Source organism: Acipenser ruthenus, chromosome 15 (assembly GCF_902713425.1).
Source record: "Acipenser ruthenus chromosome 15, fAciRut3.2 maternal haplotype, whole genome shotgun sequence".
Lineage (NCBI taxonomy): Eukaryota > Metazoa > Chordata > Actinopteri > Acipenseriformes > Acipenseridae > Acipenser > Acipenser ruthenus.
In genome coordinates, this window is record NC_081203.1 from 16,200,028 (window position 1) to 16,220,747 (window position 20,720).

A 20,720-nucleotide genomic window follows, 5' to 3' on the forward strand; every position below is an offset into this window, starting at 1 on the left:
CATACTCGGGGATAAAGCGGCGGTAATAACCAGCCAATCCCAATAGTGACCTCACCTGGGACTTGGTTTTGGGGATAGCTGCATCCACCAAAGCCTGGACTTTGGTGGCTACGTGTTTCACCCGTCCATTCCCCATGATAAATCCTAAATACTGTGTTTCTAATTTAGCAAACGCACATTTATTATTATTATTATTATTATTTATTTCTTAGCAGACGCCCTTATCCAGGGCGACTTACAATTGGTACAAGATTTCACATTATACAGATATCACATTATTTTTACATACAATTACCCATTTATACAGTTGGGTTTTTACTGGAGCAATCTAGGTAAAGTACCTTGCTCAAGGGTACAACAGCAGTGTCCCCCACTGGGGATTGAACCCACAACCCTCCAGTCAAGAGTCCAGAGCCCTAACCACCACTCCACACTGCTGCCCACACATTTCCTCAGGTTATCTGTTAGCCCGGCAGCCCTTAGAGACTGAAGGACGGCTTCAAGTCGAATTACAGGCTCTCTCCAGGTGGAGCTATATATAATCACATCGTCAATATACGCTGCTGCATACTCACGATGGGGATGTAACACCTCGTCCATCAGTCTCTGAAAGGCGGCGGGCGCACCATGTAGCCCAAACGGCATGGTTTTAAAGTGGAACAGACCGTCCAGAGTTGAAAATGCAGTTTTTTCACATGAATCACGAGTCAAAGGGATCTGCCAATATCCCTTCATCAGGTCCAGAGTTGAGATGAACCTGGCCATTCCCAGTCGGTCGAGGAGTTCATCGATCTGAGGCATGGGGTAGGCGTCGAACTTGGCGATAGCATTGACCTTTCGAAAATCAACACAGAAGCGATTAGTGCCGTCCTTCTTGACCTCTATCACAATGGGACTGCACCACTCGCTTCTGGAAGGCTCAATGACCCCAAGTTCAAGCATCGCCCTCACCTCGTTCTGGACGCCACTCCGCCGACTTTCTGGGATCCGGTAGGGCCTCTCCCGAACAGTGACACCTGGCGGAGTAATAACAGCATATTTGGTAAAGTTAGTCCTGCCGGGCATATCAGAAAACACATCCCCAAATTTCCAGATTAACTTACGCAATTCTACAAGCTGATCCGGAAGTAACTGTCCCCCCATTGAAATCTGGCTGGGGCTAGGGGCCTCTATACAGGGTCCAAAGTCATCCTCCATCTCGCCTGGGGCTATGAATAAGACCTCCCTTGCCTTCCAGGGCTTTAATAAATTGACGTGATAAATTTCTGTTTTATTTCGGCGATCGGGCTGTCTAATTTCATAATTCACTAATCCTACGGCCCGTATCACCTCATATGGCCCCTGCCATTTAGCACACAGTTTTGACTCCAATGACGGGAGAAGCAGCATTATTTTATCTCCGGGCCGAAAAGTTCGAATTCGTGCATTAGTATTGTAATGCTGCTGTTGCCGACGTTGAGCCGATCTAAGATTGTCTTGAGCCAATCGACCAATTAAATCGAGGCGATCCCGCAGTAGGAGCACATGCTGCACTACATTTTTAGAGGAGCCCTTGTGTTCTTCCCAACCTTCTCTCAACAGGTCGAGGATGCCCCGTGGCTGCCGGCCATACAGCAGCTCAAAGGGGGAAAATCCCGTCGAGCTCTGAGGCACCTCTCTCACTGCGAAGAGGAGATAAGGAAGAAGAGTAGCCCAATGTTTCTGCTCCTGACTCACAAACCGTCTCAACATTTGCTTCAAAGTTTGGTTAAAACGTTCCACCAGTCCATCCGTTTGGGGATGATAAACCGATGTCCTGATGGGACTTATTTTTAGAATTTTATTCACTTGCTGTAGCGTTTTCGATAAAAAGTTAGTTCCATGATCAGTTAATATTTCTTTTGGGATCCCTACTCTAGCCATAATCTGACTCAACTCTTTCGCAATTGCAGTGGCACTAGTGGACCGCAGCAGAACTGCTTCCGGGTACCGCGTCGCATAATCCACCATTACTAATATGTGTGTGTACCCGGAATCAGAAGGCAGCACTGGCCCAACTACGTCCATTGCAACGCGTTCAAAGGGAATGGAGACAATGGGCAGTGGGACCAAAGGGGCGGGGCACACTCGACCCGGCGCTACTCTCTGACATTCCGGGCAGGTAGCTACATATTTCGCCACCTCGGTGTAGAGCCCTGCCCAATAAAATCGAGCCAGTATCCTGTCCCTCGTCTTGTCAACACCAAGATGTCCTGCAAAGGGGACATCATGCGCCAGCCTCATGACCTCTGGTCAACAGGACGGGGGAACCATCAACTGTTTGACAGGCTGTCCTGTGCCCGGGGCGGGGTTTACTCTATATAGCAAGTGCCCCTCTACAACGAAATGAGGATATACCAGCGTCCCAATGCCATCAACATCCTTACCCTCAATAGACCGGACCTGTTCCCAAGCGTGCACCAGTGTGGGGTCGTTGTTTTGCTCCCACACTAGGTCCGCGCTTGAGGCCCACACGTCTGGGATATCGACGGGGGCTGGAGCAGTCTCTGCCCTCGAGGGTCCAGTAACCTCGCCCGCCCGGTCACACTGTGTCCCCACCCCCTTCAATTGGCGTTTGGGACCATCAGAACCTTCCCCCGCCAGTCCCCAGCCGTGTCTCATCGATGCGCACTCCCACTTTTCCTTCCGTCTCTCCTTACGTGTTTTCCTAGGACGGAAAAGGGGAGAAAGGAAAAACGGTACCAATTACTTCCTTTCCTCGGGAATCTGCCGTGTTTACACGTGTGGTCGAGGCTGCCGATACTTTTAGTAAATCCTTATATTGCGGCCAGTCTCGACCCAGAATAACTGGGTGTGGTAACTTCTCGGCCACCCCCACTACTAGGTGGCGCTTTATCGGACCTACCGATAAGTATACTTTTAGAGTGGGGTATGTCGCCGTATCCCCATGGATACAGGAGATCGCCACCTGGCCTTGTGGCTGCCACGACATACCGCCAAGGAGAGCTGTTCGAATCAGAGTTTGCTCACACCCTGTGTCCACTAATGCGTGGGTACTCACATTCCCCAGTGCCACATCAACAATACACGGGCCCTCCCGACCATTTCCCCAATTCTTACCCGTCTCAGACGCCAGGTGACACGCAGCCACATCGCATTCCATAGCGGCCGGGCAGTATCTCGCGATGTGTCCCGACTGCTGGCGCCTGAAACAGATTGGAGGGGCAGAGGGTGAGGATGGTACGTATCTGTCCCGCTGTTGGTATGTCAGCGGGGCAGGGGGAGCCATTCTACCCCAGCTGGGGGCCAACCTCTGCCTCCATGGTAAGGGGGCTGGATGACCCGACGGGGCTGGTGATTTGCTGGGTCGGGGTCCGGGAGCGAGGTTCTGTGGTGGTCCTTTGGTAGAGGAGGGAGGGGTGCAGTCAAGCAACGTGGTGCGGGCGGACACGAAGGAGTCCTCAAAATTCTCCGCCAGGGCCACGGCCTGTTCCAGAGTGGTGGGATTGTGCCGGCGTATCCACGCTTGCGTCTCCGCCCCGACCACATGGCAAAATTGTTCCATTACAATGGCTTCCCCCATCTGGATCCCAGTTTTCTGGCTGGGGTTCAGCCATTGCGCCATGTGGTCGCACAATCGTTGGGCCACCACCCTGGGCCGGGTGTTTGATGGTCGCTGGAACTCCCGGAAGCGGACTCGGTGGGTCTCCCCCGTGATATTAAGGCGGCGGAGGATAGCCTGCTTCACTAACTCGTACTGGCTGGCGTCTTCATCAGTCATGGCCCGGTATGCTGCTTGCGCTTCTCCCATCAAGCAGGGGCCAAGTTGGCTTGCCCAGTACTCCCGGGGCCATGCTGCGGTGGTAGCCAGCCGTTCGAAGGCTACGAGATAGGCTTCGGGGTCATCCTCCGCCGTCATCTTCTGAGCCCGGGCCTTCGGGGCCACCATCACGGGGCCGGTTGCCGTCGACGTCATCCCCATCCCGACCCTTTCGATGAGGGCTGTGTACCGCTCCTCCCTCCTCCGTTCCTCAGCCTCCCTCCGGCTGTCCAACGCCTCCAGAATCGCCGATAAAGCAGTGGGGTCCATCCCACGAAGACACCACGTGTGACAGGTAGCTGAGTGGGTGATAGGGAAATAAAAGAGACCAGTCCCGATTTTTCACTTTTACTGCTGCCCGGCTTTATTTGGCCACAATAGAAATAATAATGGAGCCGGGATACACAATGATGTGTAACCCGGCAACCACAAAGCAAAAGGAACAGGGGGAAAAAGAACTTCACAAAAAAAGAACCAAATTAACAACGAGGACGGAAAATAACCAAACTAAACAATCGTCCGTCCTTCCTCCTTCCCCTGAGGTAAAACAGGGCGGGACCAGCGTAGCACTTCCGGGTTCGCTCCTCCCGTCTCGCTCCCGAGCGTCCCGTTAGTGCTCTAATGAGTAAAATAAAAACAAGGGGGTTAACAGGGAACCTCTGTGCCAACCAACCGTCCTTCTTATTTCTTTTCCCCTCTTTATTTGTACTCCGTTTGAGTTGCCACTGTTTTCTCTCTTTCTCTCTCTCTGTCTCTCACCGTACCTTGCCAGAAGGAACAGAACCCCGGGCCACGCCCCCTTTTGTACGCTCCGTCCCGCTCCCATTGGGCAGCGCGGGCAACCGCCGTTGACCAATGCGCGATTGCCACAGCGCTCCCCGTCTGGGTTGGTGACGTTGTGCTCCGTGGACCTGCCCCCCTTCCAAGATGGCCGGCTTCCACCTCTCCTGGGGATGTCTGCTCCTCCTCCCCAGCACCGTCATCGGTCGGAAGGGAGATCTAAAACAAGAACTCACTCTCTCTTTGTCACAGTGTGTAAGGGAGTTTAGTGCAATTCTAAATGCTACAGCAGCAAGCCTTGCAAAAACAAATAGTGATTTGTATGTTAAAAATAAAAACATTTAAGAAGGCTTTTTTGTGTCAAAAAGCAGTCTCAATCTTTATTGCACTGTCTGGTGCTGATCAGGCCAGATTTATGAGAATATTATAAACATTTAAGAAGCATACTTTCTTTTTTCTTTCTTTCACTTAAAAAACAGTGATTAGACAAACGTGGACTGACATTTGATTTTGTAGTTTAAATACTGTGTATATGTTACACTCATAGACCAAGGGAGAGATAGAAATCAATATTGCTAAAGGGGCTCAAACCAAGTCCAAAATGTTTTCCCAATATTATAACAGAAAGAGAACATTCAAAGAGGAGGTTAAACGTCTAAGAGACACAAATGGCAAAATCATAGAAGAAGAAAGGAAAATAGCAAATATATAAATGATTACTTTTCACAGGTTTTTACAAAGGAGGATACGGACAACATGCCTCACATGTTGACCTGTTCCTATCCAGTTTTAAATGACTTTAGCATAAGAGAGGCAGAAGTGTTAAAGGGACTTGGAGCTCTTAAAATAAACAAATACCCTGGGCCGGATGAGATCTCCCAATAGTACTCAAAGAAATGAAAGAAGTTATTTACAAACCGCTAACCAAGATCATGAAGTAGTCTCTTGACACAGGGGTTGTACCGACAGACTGGAGAATTGCAAACATAATACCGATCCACAAAAAGGGAGACAAAACTGAACCAGGTAACTACAGACCAATAAGCCTGACTTCTATTATATGTAAACTTATGGAAACTATAAGAAGATCCAAAATGGAAAGTTACCTATATGGTAACAATATCCTGGGAGACCGTCAGCATGGTTTTAGGAAAGGGAGATCATGTCTAACTAACCTGCTTGATTTTTTTGAGGATGCAACATCGACAATGGATAATTGCAAAGCATACGACATGGTTTATTTAGATTTCCAGAAAGCTTTTGACAAAGTCCCCCATAAAAGATTAATTCTCAAACTGAACGCAGTAGGGATTCAAGGAAATGCATGCACATGGATTAGGGAGTGGTTAACATATAGAAAACAGAAAGTACTGATAAGAGGAGAAACATCAAAATGGAGCGAGGTAACGAATGGTGTACCACAGGGATCAGTATTCGGTCCTCTGCTATTCCAAATCTACATTAATGATTTAGATTCTGGTATAGTAAACAAACTTGTTAAATTTGCAGACGACACAAAAATAAGAGGAGTGGCAAACACTGTTGCAGCAGCAAAGGTCATTCAAAATGATCTAGACAGCATTCAAAACTGGGCAGACACATGGCAAATGACATTTAATAGAGAAAAGTGTAAAGTACTGCACGCAGGTAATAAAAATGTGCATTATAAATATCATATGGGAGATACTGAAATTGAAGAAGGGAACTATGAAAAAGACCTAGGAGTTTATGTTGACTCAGAAATGTCTTCATCTAGACAATGTGGGGAAGCTATAAAAAAGGCCAACAAGATGCTCGGATATATTGTGAGAAGTGTTGAATTTAAATCAAGGGAAGTAATGTTAAAACTTTACAATGCATTAGTAAGACCTCGCCTAGAATATTGTGTTCAGTTCTGGTCACCTCGTTACAAAAAGGATATTGCTGCTCTAGAAAGAGTGCAAAGAAGAGCAACCAGAATTATCCCGGTTAAAAGGCATGTCATATGCAGACAGGCTCAAAGAATTGAATCTATTCAGTCTTGAACAAAGAAGACTATGCGGCGATCTGATTCAAACATTCAAAATCCTAAAAGGTATAGACAATGTCGACCCAGGGGACTTTTTGACCTGAAAAAAGAAACAAGGACCAGGGGTCACAAATGGAGATTAGATAAAGGGGCATTCAGAACAGAAAATAGGAGGCACTTTTTTACACAGAGAATTGTGAGGGTCTGGAACCAACTCCCCAGTAATGTTGTTGAAGCCGACACCCTGGGATTCTTCAAGAAGCTGCTTGATGAGATTCTGGGATCAATAAGCTACTAAAGATGAAATGAGAAAGATGGGCCTAATGGCCTCCCCTCATTTGTAAAGTTTCTATGTTCTTATGTTGTAACCCAGTAAAACAAATTAAATAAACATAAACCCAATTCTTGGAAATGGAATACAGTAATGAAACAATATAACTTTATACACATGATTGTTATCACAATTGATAACCCAACATATGTTATTGCAGAAACAGCTGAAAGGCAGCTGCAGCCACATGTTGAAAGCTTACCTAGCTATGTTAAACAACACATTTTCTGAAAAGGATTAATAATATAAAGGTTAAACTTCCACAGAATACCATTTTATTTTGCATGGATGTAAAATCCCTGAACCCCAGTGTTCCCAGACATGAAACTTTAGAAGCATGTAAAGAGGCACTGGAAAATAGAGTAGATAAGAACATGATACCTACGGAAGAAATATTAAATATGATTGTGACAGAGATCGAATGACTCTTGGTGTTAGATCTCCCTCTCGACCTGTGAGGGCACGGTGCAAGAGGAACAGAGTACCCTTAATTAAATGGCACGACAATTTATTCTGTAGGGCAGGTGGAAGTCGGTCATTTAGGAAGGGGGCGAAGCTACGGCACCCAAGCTCATTGACCCGGACGGTAAGCGGCGTGGCATCCGAGGACTGGAGGAGCGGATGCGCTCGTTAACCTCGGGGTCATGGGCGAGGGTATAAATAGGGGGCATGGCTTGAGTGATTTGTTCCTTTGTAGATGGTTAAGCAAATAAACCTAGAAGGAGCCCGTGAACTTGAAACTAAGAAACCGTGAGTGTTTGCTGTATTCGTCTGTCTTGTAACACTGTCTGTTTTGTGTTGTTTGTCGTTTAAGAGTGCTAGCACAATCCGGAGCTGTAGCCGTCGGCCAGCATTACCCCGGACTTCAGCACTCACTTCTTTCACTTCAGGACTGTCTTTTCACCACGAACACCTAATTCACGCACTGTAGAAACTGTGTCTGTGTTTGTGTTTTGTGTGGGTGAGGAAAAACAGGACTTTTTGGTTGCGGGTCAAACCTGTAGGATCTGTATAAACGGAGTGATACACGCCGCTGTACCACTTCCAACAGTATTATTATTTACAGGTTGTTGCCATAAGGCTCTGGACATTATAAACAATAATAAACACCCTTGCACCTGTACCATACGTTTCTGTGTGATTATTCCGCTCTGCACTGCACTCACCTGCACGTAGTTACCACTTTGCCACAATCCAGATAGTTTTAGGAAATAGTTATTTTACATTTGGAAATAAAAGTTACAAACAGAATGATGGCACTGCAATCGGCTCCAAATTAGGTATGCCTTTTGCAAGCATGTATATTGGCAAATGGGAGGAAATGTTGTTGAGTAAGCGAGACAAGAAACCATTCGAATACATCAGATATGTGGATGACATATTTGGAATATGGACACATGGAGAAGAATCTCTCATACATTTTCATAAAATAGCCTAACACCCTAACATTTCGGTGGATTGAAGGTGGACAAAATGTGAAACTGAATTCTTAGACACCTTGGTTAAACTTGATCAAGGATCTATTAAAACAGATCTTTACTCAAAACCTACTGATAGGCATCAGTACCTTCATATGTCATCTACAAAGAAGAGCGAACTGAATTATCCCGGGTTTAAAAGGCATGTCGTATGCAGACAGGCTAAAAGAATTGAATCTATTCAGTCTTGAACAAAGAAGACTACGTGGCGATCTGATTCAAACATTCAAAATCCTAAAAGGTATAGACAATGTCGACCCAGGGGACTTTTTGACCTGAAAAAAGAAACAAGGACCAGGGGTCACAAATGGAGATTAGATAAAGGGGCATTCAGAACAGAAAATAGGAGGCACTTTTTTACACAGAGAATTGTGAGGGTCTGGAACCAACTCCCCAGTAATGTTGTTGAAGCCGACACCCTGGGATCCTTCAAGAAGCTGCTTGATGGATTCTGGGATCAATAAGCTACTAACAACCAAACGAGCAAGATGGGCTGAATGGCCTCCTCTCGTTTGTAAACTTTCTTATGTTCTTATGTTGTTATAGCCAGGATTCGGTCAATGAAAAATTATTTTGCTCAAATTGCGAAATGGAAAATATCAAACAAGCAAAGAACGAAATGCAAAAGAAGAGACAGCTTCTTCTGTCTTTGAGTAAAGCAATATACTCATATTGCAAAATGGAAAATATCAAACAAGCAAAGAACAAAGCACAAAAGAAAAGATGGCCTCTTCTGTTTTTGCGTAAGGCGATATACTCAAATTGTGAAATGTGGTTTGAGCAAATGCGCTGTTCCTGAACAGAATTTAAAGATGCTGCTCAATCTGCGAATAGCAATTAATTGTGTTGTGTTAAAAATGGGCATCAAGTGAAGTATATACTTTTGAATACAATAATTTAACACCAAAATAACCTTTCATTTCATTCTTTGATCATTTGCAAATGCTCAAATTGCGAAATGGATATTTTTGTCGGTCATTGACTGAATCCTGAGTGTAACATATATATATATGTTAAAACCAATATATATATATGTTAAAACCAATCCTCGCCCAGGACAACTGGAAGCTGCTAGAGACTGGAAAATGCTGGCAGATGTTGGTCATATTTTTCCACCTGAGATTGCCACCACTAACCTTTGACCAGATATTGTCTTGTGGTCTGGATCAGCATGTCTTGTTCACCTGGTAGAGTTAACAGTGCCATGAGAGGATGCTGTAGATGAGGCGTTTGAGAGGAAGAAACTGCGGTATGCTCAACTAGTCACTGAAGTGGAACAGCGAGGATGGAGAGTCCGGGTTTACCCAGTGGAGGTGGGTTGTTGAGGATTTGTGGCACACTCTACAACCCAGTTTCTCAGAGACGTCGGATTCATTGGCCAAGAGTTGCGTCGCAAAGTGAAGAACTTATCTGAAGCAGCAGAGAGGAGCAGCAACTGGCTGTGGTTGAGACAGAAAAATTCTGACTGGGGATCTCAAGCACAATAGAAAGAAAGAAACGTTGATGTACGGGTAAGTAAGCTGGGCTGAGTTGAGTGGGGGACAGAGGTGGGTGATGCTAGGACGCCACAATCACTGTCGAGCCCTCTTGAGATGTCGTGGGCTAGTCGACGAAACACCGAGGATGGAAGGTGCCCACTGGAAGACCCCTACTTCGCTCAATCCAGACGGTTGTCATGCTGATGCGCTGGGGAGACCGCACTGTGGTTGATCCCCGGAGCCGGCATCGCAGCCGTTGTGTGTGCTGATGCGCTAGGGAGGCAAATAAGCTGATCCCTGGAGCCAGCATTACACTTCAGCCATCTACACCAGACAGAAGGATATCTACATCATATATATATAGATTGTTGGTGAAACATTGTGATTCTGAGAACTTTCAGTTTGTTTTTTTTATTGAACAAATGTTCTTGTAAACATGTTCTTGTAAACATTTATATTAAAGGTAATGTGTTTCTTTGTATTATTGTAAACATGTTTCATATCACATGTATGTGTTTAGATCTTGAACATAAGTAGATATGTAAACATGTCCAAGTGCTTAAAAAGTGTTACAGCGAAAAAAAGGTGTTCTTCTGTTTAATGCTTAAATGCCTCCACATGTTTATATTTACACATGCGTACCTTATGAAACGTGCTGATTCGTTTAAAAAGCATTTATTTATATTGTCTAAAGTTAAACAATTGGATTTATATTGTATGGTACTGGAAATACAATGGATCATCTTTTCAAATTGATATTGTTCTGCAATCAACTCAAGCCTTTTCTTATGATGTGGAGCTAATGTCCTGCCTGATATAACTACAAACTGGTAGTTTAGGAGACACTGTTCCTGTGTATGTTTGGACTGAACTATTTCAAAAGAACTGCTGCATTTTATTTTGATGGGTTGAATCTAAATTTGTGTTTGCTGTAGTATGTTTTTCAAAGGTGTGTGAATAGATTTGACATACTCACTTCATTTTGTGTGATAAGTTTTGAAAGTGTGCATAGTGTTTTAGTATTTGAGTTAGATGTTTTGATACTTGTATGCAAATCTGTTCTTTATCAAAACTGTAATATTATTTTCATTATTAAGACCTATAATTAAGGGCTGTATATTTAAAGTTAATAATTACAGTACATTGTTTCTATTGGTTCACTGTTGGTCCAATCCCCATTGACAAGGCAGATTAAATTCGGTGCATTTCTGCATTTCACACAAACAGGTTTTCTCACTCCAGAGACTGCGCTGAAAACTCACCAGCTGAACTTTTCTTCCTGTTTTGGGCAAGACTTTTTACACCAGTTGACCAATATGGATCACGTCAGTGTTGTAAGTAAAATAATGCTATCATATACTGTGTAATATATCACTTAATTACCACTCAAAATATGTAGTAAGATATTCTTTATTCTGGCAAGGAAGTTACAATAACATTGGATGCGTATTATGAGTGAAACTGATAAATCATTCTGGAAATTAAGTATATACAGAACATATATATTTTTAAATATATTAAATGGAAAATAAACATATTGTAAAATATATATTACAATATACTGCAGTACATAGCTGCTAAATATATTGCAATATGTTCTAATATATAGCAATATATTTTTAAATATGCAAATACATTTGTCACTATAAATAACATTTATTGCAATATATATTTTAAATATTCTGATATTTTTCTTTTAAGAGGAATATATTGATAGTATATTTGAAATATGTAAAGTTGATATAATTTAAAATAAGTATATTACATGTATTTGTATGGTGTAAATAGATCTGGGGCAAGCAGGCTAGCTGATAACATTGAACACCACCTAGCAAGGCATTTACACTTTGAATTGGAGAGGGGAGGGTATCTAAAGAGGCATGTCAAATTCAGGTTCAAGTATCCTGCCATTCCTGCTACTCACTGAGTAAACACAGAGGTGTGTGCTACAGTAACCTTCCTCATATTCCTATTACCACTGCTCAATCACATGCTCTTGACTGGACCAATTTATACCTAGGTTTATTTAATTTAAAGTATCTGTCTAATAAGGCTCCGTTAATTAATGATTTTATTCAGGATTACAACATTGATATTCTCTCTCTAACTGAAACTTGTCTTGGACCGAATGACAGTGTTTCCCTGATTGAGGCTTCTCCACCTAACTCTTCTTTATCGGGGAGGTGGACTTGCTACTGTTTTCCGTAGTGAGCTTCCAATCAAACAGGAAATTGTTGAAGGCTATTCATCTTTTGAAGTGTTAACCTTAACATTAAACAGTCCATTACCTAGTCATATTGTAATTATTTATCAACCGCCTAAGTCAAACCCGGTATTTCTGACTGAATGTGGAGGTCTGCTATCTATATTGATAGTCAAATATGATAGGATTCTTATTGGGTGATTTTAACCTTCATGTTGACATTGATTCCTTGGAATTTTTGAGGCTACTGGATTCCTTAAATTATATCCTGCATGTCAAAGGTTCTACACATAATCGTGGCCATACTTTAGATTTGGTAATTTTGCGTGGTTTAGCTGTTAAGAACGTTATAACCCTAGATCTTACTGTTTCTGATTATCTTTCCATTCTTTTTGAGGTGAATCTGCCAGAATCTACAAAGATGTGCATAGTATATTTAAATCCTGGGTAATTAATTCTTAAACTGCTGTTGAGCTTTCTGATGTCTTGAGCTCATTACCACTCTCTGAGTCCTCATCAGTAGATGAGCTGGTTGATACCTACAACACCACCTTGACTGGTATCTTAGATACTGTAGCGCCAATCAAAACTCAGAGAGTGTCTTTTAAAAAAAGCTCACCATGGTTTAATGATACAACTTGTAAGATGAAATATGAGGGTCGTAAACTAGAACGGAGAGGGCAGGAATCTAAACTGCACGTTCATTACATCGCATGGAAGAGCCACCTGGTTAAATATAGGAAGGCTCTGGAGTTGGCTAGATCATCATATTATTCTAATTTAATTCAAACAAATAAAAATAATCCTAGATTTCCTTTTGCTACACTAGATAAATTAATTAATCATTCCCCTAATCCTTGACATTGGCTCCTCTCACAGCTGCAATGACTTCTTACATTTCTTTAAAAATAAAATACTAGTTTTATTTTAGAAATGAGATTCCACAGACACCTTCTATTAAGGAGGACTCCGACACAATTTTACCAACTAGACATATTAAGGCTACTATGGGGGCTTTTTCATTGATTACCTTACAGCATGGGTCTCCAACCCTGGTCCTGGAGAGCCCCTATCCAGCAGGGTTTATAGGTGTCTTTACAACATCAATGACTAAAGATCTGGAACACCTGTTAATCTTGACTAATTAAGACAATAATTGGTTCAATTAAGTAACTGAGAGCTTGGTTGAAATGAGAACCAGAAGACCCTGTAGCTCTCCAGGAGCAGGGCTGCAGACCCCTGCCTTACAGGAACTGACAGAGCTAGTTCAACATATGAGAGCTACTACATGCTCTCTTGATCCTATTCCTACAAAACTATTAAAATATGTTCTTGGTGTTATTAATGCCCACATTTTAAAAAATGATAAATGGTTCACTTTCCTCCTGTATAGTTCCCTCAGCACTTAATGTAGCTTATGCTTAAGAAACACAATTTCGACCCTAAAGTCCTCAATAACTATAGGCCAATCTCCAACCTACCATTCTTAAATAAGGTTCAAGAGAGAGGTGTTGCAATTCAATTCCAAAAATGTATAACTCTTAATGGTATATTTGAGAAGTTTCAGTAGGTTTTTGTGCTGCACATAGCACCGAGATGGCCCTCGTCAGAGTTGTGAATGATCTGCTCACAGAACCAGCTAAAAGGAAATGTCAGATTACAGGAGATCGACCCTTGCAGTCTCTCATCAAAACTTAAACTAGAAATTAAGAGTTTGGGGGTCATCTTTGATCCTGATCTCTCATTTGAGACGAATATTAGGGAAGTTACTAAAGTATCTTTTTACTATTTCAGAAATATAGCCAAACTTAGACCAATTATTTCCGTATCTGATGCTGAGAGTAAACGGATGCCTTCATCTGGAGTTGATTATTGTAATGCACTTTTTTCTGGTGTCCCAATACGTGTGGTATCCCACTTGTAGCTTGTTCAGAATACCGCTGCTAGGATTCAAATGTCTAAGAGATACAAATGGCAAAATCACAGATGAAGAAAAAAAAATAGAAAAAATATTAAATAATTACTTTTCTAAAGTTTTTACAAAGGAGGATACGGACAACGTGCCCAACATGTTGACCTGTTCCTATCCAGGTAATTTTCCATTTTGGATCTTATTATAGTTTCCATAAGTTTACATATAATAGAGGTCAGGCTTATTGGTCTGTAGTTACCTGGTTTGGTTTTGTCTCCATTTTTGTGGATTGGTATTACGTTTGCAATTTTTCAGTCTGTTGGTACAACCCCTGTGTCAAGAGACTACTGCATGATCCTGATTAGCGGTTTGTAAATATCTTTCATTTCTTTGAGTACTATTGGGAGGATCTCATCCGGCCCAGGGGATTTGTTTATTTTAAGAGCTCCTAGTCCCTTTAACACTTCTGCCTCTGTTATGCTAAAGTTATTTAAAACTGGATAGGAACAGGTTGACATGTTGGGCATGTTGTCTGTGTCCTCCTTTGTAAAAACCTGTGAAAAGTAATAATTTATATAATTGCTATTTTTTTTTCTTCTTCTATGATTTTGCCATTTGTGTCTCTTAGACATTTAACCTCCTCTTTGAATGTTCTCTTGCTGTTATAGTATTGGAAAAACATTTTGGAATTGGTTTTAGCCCCCTTAGCATTGTTCATTTCTATCTCTCTCTTGGCCTTTCTAACTTCCTTTTTGATTTGTGTTTGCAGTTCCAAGTACTCTTTCTGTGTACGTTGTTTTTGGTCCCTTTTAAACTCTGTGTGAATTCACTGAATATGTAGAAAACAGAAAGTACTGATTAGAGGAGAAACCTCAAAATGGAGCGAGGTAACCAGTGGTGTATCACAGGGATCAGTATTAGGTCCTCTGCTATTCCTAATCTACATTAATGATTTAGATTCTGGTATAGTAAACAAACTTTTTAAATTTGCAGACGACACAAAAATAGGAGGAGTGGCAAACACTGTTGCAGCAGCAAAGGTCATTAAAAATGATCTAGACAGCATTCAGAACTGGGCAGACACATGGCAAATGACATTTAATAGAGAAAAGTGTAAGGTACTGCACGCAGGCAATAAAGTGGTGCTCTGGGGTTTGTGCTGGCTCCTTGGCTGCAGCTCCCTGGGTGCATCTCACTGGCTCTGCAACACACAAAACAAAAACAAACAAACAGTTCTTCAGCTTGTTAGTACATTCAGCTCAAGGGTCCATACTCATGTTGCTGCATTCCCTTTGTACTGCCAAACTCCTCCCTGTGACCAGCCCGGTGCCACGCTGTATCCAATCACAGCCTGCCCCGCAGCTGATCACAATGAACTTGTTTCGCCAAAATGTCCGACTTCCATTTCTGACCTACTATAGATTCGGGCCATCTCTGAGAAAGCGTACCACCAACCTTACATAGCGCCCTTTCTGATCGGGAGGTAGACTTGCAGCTCAGATCCCTTCTCTCCTTGTCACAGTCTCATAGCAATATACGAAGGTTAATTTACAAGCACCACATATTGATAAATAATTCAGTAAAATCAATGCAGGAATGTTCCCATACTCATGAAAGAACCTTCTTCTTTTTGATAGCAGAAGGAAAGACACCCATACCAGAACCTGTTGGTGAAGGTTATTGGGGCAAAAAACATCCAGTCAAGAGATACTGGTAAGTGTTGTTCTGTTTGATAATAATACATCACATAGAGTTGAGAAGGTCTGGCATTATGAGTGGATTGACGAATACACTTTGCTCCTGGGTGGGTAGCAGGCTAATTCCCCTGAATCATTGTGCGGGTCTTGGCTTGGCCCCCGTGGACGCAGTTCAGCTCCAATGGCAGCTTGTTGGGCAGTGAGGGGAAGCTCTCGTAGCGCCTCGCCTTTCTTTAGCACGGCATTCAATATTAATGAATCGCTGTTACAGGTTGAAAGATTAGTGCTCACCTGTCCCATGTGTCTCTCCCCCCAGGGTCAGAGTCAGATTGCTATGTGCAGGCTCACATCCCCACAGTCTCCTGCCAGCCCCAGCGCACAGTCACCGTGAACAACAGCGGCAACCCCGTCTGGAACCACACCTTCAAATACCGCATCTACACGGGGATCAAGGTGAGGGGGGTGGGGGCGGGGGGTTCAAAACCAGAGCACAGACTGGTTTAAAACTGAATAAGAACAGGTCGACATGTGGGGCATGTTGAGAGCACAGACTGGTGCCCGTCTGCTTTATAACACAGAGAATACCATGAGAGTCTGAATAAGAGGTTTAAACTATTGTTTCTCAATCACTTGCAGGACAGCTCTCAGTAGCCACAGCCACAGTAGTAGCCACTGTAGTTGGGTGGTAATAATAATCCATCTGAAACACTGGATTTAAAGAGTGTCATGCTCTGGGTGTGAAATATTAGACTTCTCATAACTGATGTATTCTTCTTTTTGTTAAGATTCACTTTGTACATCACTTTCTGTTTCAGTCAGCACATCCTGGTGGCTTGCTAAACTCAGAAGTTTAAAGCATCCTGTGGTCTCAATAGCTTTCAGCATCATGTCTAACCTCCAAGTTCACCTGGTACACCACAAGGGTAACCATTACATTTTACATCAGCTAGAAGCAGTTGCATGGGAGACAGGTTAATGGTTACACTGTGGACCAGATGTACTTCCAGGATAGATTTGCATCTGCAAGCTCTATTGAGATCACTGGCTGCTTTTAAACTTTAACAAGCCACCAGGGTGTGATGACTAAAACAAAAACATATACAAAGAGAATCCAAAAAAGAACATGCCTTCAAGCTGCAGGTTGCTCTTTAAAGAGTCATTTTAAATGCAATGTTCTTACTTTGTTTGTGTTCCCTTACCTTGATATGTTTTTGTTTTGTGTTCTAAGGTTATTTCACCTAAGATCAGGTGCAGCTCTTCTAGCTGCCTGCCATATGTAACACAGGCTTAATCAGCCACAGTGTGTCTATAGATGTAAGAGCCAGCGCCATCTAGTAAGCTGCCTCTTTGGATCAAGCTTCCTTTTGTTTGCTGGTAATACACAGCAATACACAACAATGCACTGAATTAGAACACTGCATTAAGTAATGTTTCTGTGATACGAGGGGATATTCAGGGAGACATTCATCAGATAATGAAATGTAACCTTTCATCTGTCTCATGCTCTGTAATCCTGGTCTGTAGACTGGGCCATTCTCAGACTCCTTCTGTCAACCTGCTCTTCTCCTCTCCTCCCTTCAGAATGTGCTGGAGCTCAGTTTGTATGATAAGGACTACATTTGTGATGACTTCTGTGCCTCTGTTCTGTTTGACGTGGGGACCCTGAGTCTAGGACAGCCTGTGAGGCGCACCTTCACCCTGAACCCAGAGGTGAGCCCTGGCCGGCTCTCTCACTGCTCACCCACTTGCTAACAGTGGGTAGTAGCCCCCAGAGTCAGTTGAATTGAGGTTTTTGACAGACAGAATTGTGACTGGCTAATCTCAATAGCTGAACAAAAATACAATTTCAACTTCAAATCCCACCTCTGCACCTGACTGACCCATTGTGTGACCCTGAGCAAGTCACTTAACCTCCTTGTGCTCCATCCTGCAGATGAGATGTTAAATCAATGTCTTATTGTAAGTTACTCTGCATACAATGCACAGTTCACAGCCTACCTCTATAAAGCGCTTTGTGATGGTGGTCCACTATGAAAGGCGATATAAAAAATAAAAATATTATTATTTGCTGCATTGCACACATTTAAGTGTATTGCACACAGAATACCTTTATTATTTTATTTGTTTTCATCTGTATATATTTGCACACCAATATAACTGGAACTGGATGCAATTACAGTATTCAAAAATCATACAGGGTCTTTCTTCCAAGTGGAAACCTAACAAATGAGATGTATTGTCTGAATGGTTGTTAAATGTTTAAAATCAATGTGGAAATTACAAGCAGCATATCATCCGGTGTTGTTTATTATTTAAACATCTTCATCCCCAAACCCATGAAATCTCAAACAGCATATTAATCAATATCATATATATATATATATCATTATCCACAAAGGCAGCATACTCAATTATGGAAACAATCATATGAAACTATATTGTCACTATATTTTACAAAATTGTGCAGCTACAATGAAAAAAAACAAAGAAGTTACAACTTTACAAAATCTTTGAATTTTAGTAAAATGTATACATGCCCAATGCTGATGAGAGGAGGGGAAAGGGGGGGACAACTGTACCTGGGCAAGCAGAGGCCCAACACACCAAGCGAGCCGTGGCCCAACACACCGAGCGAGTGGGGCCCAACACACCAAGCGAGCCAGGGCTCAACACACCAAGGGAGCGGGGGCCCAACACACCAAGCTAGTGGGGGCCCAACACACCAAGCGAGCGGGGCCCAACACACCAAGTGAGCCAGGGCCCAACACACCAAGTGAGCCAGGGCCCAACACACCAAGTGAGCCAGGGCCCAACACACCAAGCTAGTGGGGGCCCAACACACCAAGCGAGCTGGGGCCCAACACACCAAGGGAGCCAGGGCCCAACACACCAAGCAAGTCAGGGCCCAACACACCAAGCGAGCCAGGGCCCAACACACCAAGCGAGCCAGGGCCCAACACACCAAGCGAACGGGGCCCAACACACCAAGCGAGCCGGGGCCCAACACACCGAGCGAGCCAGGTCCCAACACACCACGTGAGCCAGGGCCCAACACACCAAGCGAGCCAGGGCCCAACACACCAAGCGAGCCGGGGCCCAACACACCGAGCGAGCCAGGGCCCAACACACCACGTGAGCCAGTGCCCAACACACCAAGCGAGCGGGGGCCCAACACACCAAGCGGGCCAGGGCCCACACCAAGCGAGCCAGGGCCCAACACACCAATCGGGCCAGGGCCCAACACACCAAGCGAGCCAGAGCCCACACCAAGCGAGCCAGGGCCCAACACACCAAGCGGGCCAGGGCCCAACACACCAAGCGAGCCAGGGCCCACACCAAGCGAGCGGGGCCCAGCACACCAAGCAAGCGGGGCCCAACACACCAAGCAAGCAGGGCCCAACAGACCAGTGCCAGCGCCAGACTGTCCTCAGTGAGGAAGCTGAGGGGGTCTAGACAAAAATTTGAGGGGCTACACTGCCCGCTGTGTGGGCAAGTATATTGTCAATGTTTCAATATGTCTCGCAAAACTTCAGTATTATGGTGGAATATGATGCAGATTAAGTGCCTGTTAATAATAATAATAATAATAATAATAATAATAATAATAATAATAATAATAATAATAATAATAATAATAATTAATAAACAGAAACCTTTATCCAACATAGTTTACAAGTGTTACAGTGCAGGATGTTGTAACAGGGCCGAGGCTGGGTGCGAACCGGTAACCCCACACATCTCATCGCTCCCATGTGAACAGGGCTTTAGAGCAAATGATCCGATCCAAGACCAGAGAGTAGCTGGTGTCGGCTCATCTGGGCAGTCGACCCTGGTGCGGATCTATTCTTTTAGCCCTGTGCGAATGCTAACCTGTCTGGGGGCGGATCGTTTGTAATCACCCCAGCCCAGGGCTCACGCAGCGTGTATGATCATATTAATTTAAACACTTTAGTCTTCATACACTGTGAAGTTTCTGCTAGCTCTGGAAATCAGATCTATTCTACGCAGTCATTTGGTAATACATTTGATGCTAATAGTAGTCCCAGTCCTTCATTTGACATTTTGTATTATTACTTTGAATTAGGTTTTTAAGCATACAGATTTTAAAGCAGAGTGAGCAGATTGTAAAATGGAATCAATGTATGCTGTTTGTTTAAGTCTGGTTTGGTACACAGTTATATATCATTTATAGTGTTGCACTTATTAAGAGACAGATTAATTTACTTTAACATAAGCATTTAATAAATTATCATATTTGTATATGTTGTAAACAAAACGTTACCCTTTTAAAATGACTAAGAGAAGTGATTGTATTTTTCAGTCTTTTACATCATTTTTAATGTAATTTATCATATTCTTCCACCATTATGAAAATAGTATGCAGATATTTATCATATGCAATACATTGGGTCGTGTACATTTTTTTACTTTTGGACTTCTCGTAAATTGTTTTTTCTTTTTAGAGAAATGGATTGTCTGTTTCCAGTTTAAGTTTGCAAAATAATTATGTATAATTAATGGTAAATGTATCTCTTTTTGACAGTAGGAAAACACCCATCAGATTGGACAGTTACATGTACCAAAATCTGACAGCATACCATTTTCTGACATTTTGGTATACCTACCACATTCTGACAATGTACCACATTCTAACACTACACCTGCTCTATAGTCCAGATCACGGCTTATCTATAAACTTCAGGTACATTCAAACAGTATGCCAATTGCACAAGAAAAGAAGACAGTGACAGACAAGTTGAAAAGGCATGCAAATAATGTAGCTAGAAAAAATAAATCAAAAGTACTTTTTTTTAGCATTTTTATTTTTTATTATTTGTGCATTTTTCTTGAGGGGTATCAGACAACTTCCATTAGGTAAACTTTTCCCCCACAACTACCACTAGTTGAATGGTGGCGGCGGCAGATGGCGGCAGATCCAGGGGTCTGGTGGGTAGCTTCCCATTAAAAAGTTTACCACAGTGTAATAAACCACAGTGAAGGCATAAAGCATTGTAAATCCCAAAGAGGTAAGGT

The 20,720-nt window shown here is 43.0% G+C and overlaps 1 protein-coding gene across 1 annotated transcript in view; it reads left to right on the forward strand.

Moving 5' to 3' along the window:
* The first annotated feature begins 13,673 nt into the window (after positions 1-13,673).
* The window catches only part of LOC117422516 (cytosolic phospholipase A2 zeta-like), a 29,290-nt gene continuing 22,243 nt past the window's right edge, over positions 13,674-20,720 (forward strand). Inside the window, exons 1-3 of the mRNA XM_058987708.1 lie at positions 13,674-13,728; positions 16,003-16,139; positions 17,268-17,396. Coding sequence (XP_058843691.1) covers positions 13,674-13,728; positions 16,003-16,139; positions 17,268-17,396 — 321 coding nt within the window. The remainder of the gene's footprint in view (positions 13,729-16,002; positions 16,140-17,267; positions 17,397-20,720) is intronic.